The sequence below is a fragment of the Raphanus sativus genome, unplaced genomic scaffold (assembly GCF_000801105.2).
Source record: "Raphanus sativus cultivar WK10039 unplaced genomic scaffold, ASM80110v3 Scaffold3031, whole genome shotgun sequence".
Classification (NCBI taxonomy): domain Eukaryota; kingdom Viridiplantae; phylum Streptophyta; class Magnoliopsida; order Brassicales; family Brassicaceae; genus Raphanus; species Raphanus sativus.
Genome location: NW_026618338.1, coordinates 1,379 through 7,305, shown reverse-complemented (window position 1 = coordinate 7,305; position 5,927 = coordinate 1,379). Strand labels below are relative to the sequence as shown.

Genomic DNA, 5,927 nt, shown 5'->3' with positions numbered 1-5,927 from the left:
TAGCATATTAATATCATTAATATTTATTTACAAAATACATCTAAATAAATGTATGTTAAACTAAAATTATGTGATCAAAACAAAAAATAGAAAATAGCCACGTAGTCTGGTGGAAAGTGTTTCCTAATATTGTGGAACTAAAGAGTGATATTTAAAAAGTAATGAAATTAGCAACGGCGGTTTTAGAAGTAGTTTCTTTTTAGGTGGTTTAGAAATAGTTTCCTTTAATTACAGTTAATAGAGTTTGATTTATTATAGTTGTATAATATTTGGTTTATTATTTTACATGGTCAATTTATTAGTTGGACACAACTTCATATCAATTGGACATGTTGAAGAATTAATAGAATAGATTCAAATTTTTTTTTTTAAAGTAAATATTAAAATTTTCAAAACAAAAAGTGTTATTTTAATCATTTTATTTTTTGATTATTATTTTTGTGACAAAAATTTAAAAAGTGCTGTTTGAGAGATTTAGACTATTTTTAAATGCTGGAATCCAAAGGTAGCATGATTGGTTTGTTCTTCAACCAACCAGACCTGCTAATTGAACCGGCCGGTTCGTAATTCAAGTCAATGAGCTAGAAGAACTCACCAAAGTTCACATCTTCTTTTTTTTTCCTCTGTCTATCGAGTTTTGAACTTTTGATGGATTCGTCTCTGAATCCAAACAAGCATCTCAAAGAACAGTAAAGGCTTCCCTCATTTTCTCATCGCCCTTTATATTTTTTTGCACTGTTTGATTTTGTAGTTCTTACATAATTGCAGATTCGTAAGCAATCTAGATGGATCATCAATTCTGGAAATCGCAGCACTATTAACCATTGTCCCTGTAAGTTGTTTTTTTTCTTCTTATGCTCTCATTACTTTTGATTTTCTTCAATTTCTAAAATGATGATTACGTTTGTTTGTTTCAGCTTTTGGTTCTTATTCGCTACTCCATTGGCTTTCACTGTAGAACCGGTTCGTTGCTCTTTCTCACTTTTCTGGACCATACAGTTTGCTAATGCCCTCTGCTTTGCAGCAGCAGTCACCATTAAAGTCATCTCCGTTTTTGCTATTTGTTGGATTAGTCTAAGTTGTTTTATTTTTGTGTTAATAGATATCAATGAAAAATCACTTTCATCGAAGAAAAACGACGATGAGATTGTTGTTTCCAGACAATGGAAGACTTACACTTATGCTATATCCTTGGACTTCATCCTCATTGTCTTCCCCATGCTCTTGTTCTTCACCGTATGTGCTCCCGCTCCCTTTTTTTTAGCTCGGTAATAATGCTGTCTGTCTTATGATCATGGAAACTGATTGATAATTACTATTGTCGTAGGTTCTGTCAGAATGGGTTTATCATGGAGTAGTTTTGTTGTCGCTTGTTCTTACTGTGTCTGCCAAAAGGTAGAAACTTTCTTGTATTTTCACTTGCCTTCAGTAACAATCCTGTGGTAGCTTTTTTTTTTGTAAAGAAACTAAAAAAATAAGATACGATTCCAGATCCTCTTCAGGGTTGCAGAGAGGACAGTCTCTCTCTTTTAGAGCTAACGTATCTTCTTATAGAGTTGCTCTGGTATACAACACTACACTTTTGATTTTGCTTTTTATCTTCCATTTACTCTGAAGGGGTTTCTCTTTGTTGCAGATGCTAATTACATGCTTGTGTATCTTGGCTGTTGACTTCACTATCTTTCCGAGGAGGTATGCTAAGACAGAGACTTACGGTACAAGCTTGGTATGTTCTTGTAATGTCAGGAATCGCATTTTTGTCTTCCTTTAGGCTCTATACTTGTGATTAGCAACTTGAAATGAAAGCAGATGGATCTTGGGGTTGGCTCCTTTGTGTTGGCTAATGCTATAGTTTCTCGGCAAGCTAGAGACGTCTCATCAGGGTTGGGTGATTCTCCTTACTTTGTTAGTGGTTCAGCATTATGTAAACTTGGACCAACTCTTTTTGCGTGCATTGATTCAGGAACTGGATTAGTGGACTTAAGGCAACTGCTCCTCTGCTATTACTCGGGTTTATTCGTTTAGTTACCACTTCAGGTGTGGATTATCAGGTAAAGAAAACTCTGCTCCTTGATGTTTAGCGCTTTACAAACTCTAATCCTTGTTGTTCTAAACTGTGTGTGAAGGTCCACGTTACGGAGTATGGACAGCACTGGAATTTCTTCTTTACACTTGCAGCCATATCAATTCTCACATCATTTGTTAACATACCAGCTAAGTACTGTGGAGTCCTAGGTTTCGCTGTTCTTGCAGGTACATTCCACTGTTACTTCCCTCTTTAATCACAAGATAAAAGAGTCCTAACTATCTTCAACCTCCTTTGAGCTCAGGGTACCAAACATGGTTGGTTAGTGGACTGAATACATACCTACTTTCCGATGAAAGAGGAGATAACCTCATCAGCAAGAACAAGGAAGGAGTATATAGCACCCTTGGTAAGGTTTTGATTTGGTGGGGTTACTCTCTTTTGATATTGTGGCATCTAACTTTCTTCTGATTCAGGTTATTGGGGCATGTACCTTCTCGGCGTAGACTTAGGCTATCGTCTCTTTTACGCAAAACATTCCAATACTCGAAGCACCACGAGCTCAATCGCTAGAGTCTTTCTCGTTTCTCTTATATTATGGTAAGAAAACAACATAATATCACATTATGAATGTATCACTCACTCATAAGCATCTTTGTATGTCTGTCTCAGGATTGTTACTTTACTTGTTGACAACTACGTCGAGAGGATATCCCGTCGAACGGTAATGATAATCACTTATATAGCTCAAAAGCATTTTATGGGATAATACTGGTTGAAAGTTGTTTTTTTTTTTTAATCTTGTGCAGTGCAACATGCCTTATGTTACTTGGGTTCTCGCTCAAGATCTTCAGGTCTCTCTAAGTTCATGATTTGTCTTTGAGATTAGAGGTATGAGCTTTTGTGTTCTTTGATTTTTCAGGCGCTGGGTATATTCATGCTTTCGAGTTATATACCAATGAACATACTCTCATCACTTGAAGAAGCAATTGACCAGAATCTTCTAGCTACCTTTCTTCTTGTAAGTCTCTTCTTATCAGTTGATTTCTCACAAAGTGTTTACAGAGTCTTGATTCTCTGCGGAGTCATTGTTTTTGTTACAGGCAAATGTGTTTACAGGAGTGGTGAACATGGCCGTAGATACCATATTTGCTCCTCCACTAGCTTCCCTTGTGATATTAACAGTTTATGCCTTTGCTTTATGTGCTATTATCGGAACCATTCATTTCTCTGGTTTCCGGTTAAAGTACTGGTAAGAGGATACTACAACATCTTTGTAAACTCTTTACTGGTCTTTTAACAACAATGTAATTGATTCGGACCTGCTTGTAACGCATATGAAGAGAGAGAGAGAAGCTCTTTTTGGTCAAATAGGCTTGTGAAGTCAAAATCAATACTGTTAAAAAAAGATCATGACCAGTTGAGAAATGTTATGTCCAACAATTTATTCATCTTTTTATATAAAATATCTATATTATTAAAAGAGAAGTACTCTTTTAAAATACCCCAAAGTTTTTGAAGTTATTTACAATGGCATGCCATTGAGAATTAAATTGAATTTCCTATTTTAATCTTTTTTTTTTCAGTTAAATTAATGTTGTTTTGTTTCTTTCCTATTTTAATGTTTGTCTTTTTCAGTTAAATTAATATGTTTTTTATTTCCTATTTTAATGTTTATATTTTTCAGTTAGATTAATGTATTTTGTTTTTTATTTTAACAATTAATGCTATTTTAAAGTTTTTTTTTGTCAATATAAAATTGTCTAAACTATTTGAAAATATAAAAAATAGTCAAAATAAACATATAAAGTAGATAAACAATAATCAAAACACCAAAAATATTTAAAATATATATTTATTCTCCATTTAAATATTGAAATTCAACAAGTTTTTTTTTTTTAGTTTATGTATTTTGGCTTGCATTACTTAAATTTATATGTTTTGAGAATTTTAAAGTATATATAAATTTTAAAAATTAAAAAAAAAATCAAACGGGTTATCCGTATCTGAACCGAACCCGTAAAGACCCGAATCAAATTCGGAAATCTCAAATCCAAATAGATTTTTAACCGAATCAGTGGGTATCTAAATACACATCCCTAACGTAGTTAATTTTAAATAATCAAATTACAAATACATCATTTAGTATAAATAAATATAAAAATAAAACAGAAAATTAATACCCGTGCGGTCGCACGGGTCAAGATCTAGTCTTATTTAAACACTAATCATGTTCTATTTCTAATTAACAATAACAGTTACGTTTTTCTTGTAACAAAACGGTTACGTTTGTTCCTTCATAACATGTATTCATTGATTTATTTTAATCTTTCTCACGGGTAAAAATAATTCTTCCTTTTTACTATATTTAAGGGATTATGCAGCGAAGGTTCTCTTTGGGTGAACGGTCAAAATGGTTAGGTTGGTTTAGAGCAGAGTGATAATGATGACAAGAATACTCTGTTTTAAAACAAACCTAAGGTCTGTTACAAATTCTTCCAGTTTTTTTTTCCAGTTATCATCCTAAAATGCTGCATTTGGTGCAAGCAAGTGACAGAGGTCTCATGGTGAAGACGTAATCCATGTCGGGGGCAAAAAATTTCTGTGACCAAACTTCATTTGAGATGATGATGATGACTTAAGCTTTGTGAAGTGAAAACTGTCCCGATTCTTTTGAAAATAACTGCAACAATACACGTGTACTTCACTATAATTTTTAAATGTTATTTATAATATCAAATTTTTTCAAAAATCATTATCATACTACAAGAATATAATTTACATCTCACCCGAAAAATTGAAATTTATTCAACCAAAAATTAATTTATTCAAATTTTAAATATTTTACATAGACATTAAATTTATTAATTAACAAAACACATAATATTAAAATAAGATTTAACGGGGTTTAAGTGGATTCTTAATAGAAATAAATATTCATATAAATTCATTTAATTTAATGGATTTTAAATAGGTTATTCGATTAAAAAATATTTACTAAATGTGATTTTATTTAAAATTAGTGAAGACCATATTAACCCATATATATATATATATTAAGATTTATTTTTTCAAATATTTTTAAAAAACAAATTCGATTTTCAGTGCGGGCTGGATTTGATATTGGTTTTCGGATATAACATTTTAAAATCCGTTCAAGTATATAAGTCAGGTCTAACAGAGTGTGAGACTTTGGTTTTTAGGTCGATTCCGACTCAAGTTTTTAGGATACATATGTATTTAACCAATTATGTTAGGTAACTAATAAAAAATATAATATGTTGCAAACTTTAGAAATATAGTTTAAAAATAATTTTTGAAATGTGTATGACATAAATGTATAGTTATGCAATTTGGCATATTTAATATAGTTACCAAAGTATATTAAATTAAATTAATACTAAAGACAAATATGATTATAAAAAACAAAACAAATACAAAAATTAAAGTTTTTAAAAGATTAAAATAAAAAAATATACCCGTCCTTTCAAAGGGCGGGTCAGAATCTAATATTTTACTAAATCTGATGTGTTCTTTCAACGGCACACAGTTCGTTAACACTGCATGTGAATGTCACGTAGTTGGGACCTGATATTATGAAGGAAGCTCTCTTTTGGTCAATCACAGTGTTGTGAATAGGCATGGCCGCATGGTCATTTAGATAATCTGAGTTTTTCGGTTTTAGACTTCAGTAACCACCCGAATCAGTTCGGTTCGGTTCGGTTCGATAATCATTAGATTTGGTTCGGTAATTATATCAAGAATCAGCAAAGTGAAGACCATATTAACCCATTTACATGTATATATATATATATATATATATTAAGATTAATTTTTCAAATATTTTTCAAAAAAATTCGGTTTTCAGTGCGGGCTGGATTTAATATTGGTTTTCAGATAT

The 5,927-nt window shown here is 31.8% G+C and overlaps 1 protein-coding gene across 1 annotated transcript; it reads left to right on the top strand.

Annotated features, from left to right (window-relative positions):
* The first annotated feature begins 549 nt into the window (after positions 1-549).
* On the top strand, positions 550-3,397 carry LOC130506243 (uncharacterized protein At4g17910-like). Its single transcript, XM_057000874.1, has 16 exons — positions 550-689; positions 769-832; positions 918-963; positions 1,103-1,236; positions 1,328-1,395; positions 1,492-1,564; positions 1,637-1,726; positions 1,810-1,883; positions 1,964-2,051; positions 2,127-2,253; positions 2,331-2,435; positions 2,503-2,626; positions 2,699-2,750; positions 2,836-2,880; positions 2,949-3,047; positions 3,130-3,397. Exons 1-16 carry the CDS (start codon positions 649-651, stop codon positions 3,280-3,282), a joined length of 1,383 nt encoding a protein of 460 aa, XP_056856854.1. The 5' UTR covers positions 550-648; the 3' UTR covers positions 3,283-3,397.
* The last annotated feature ends 2,530 nt before the right edge of the window (positions 3,398-5,927 follow it).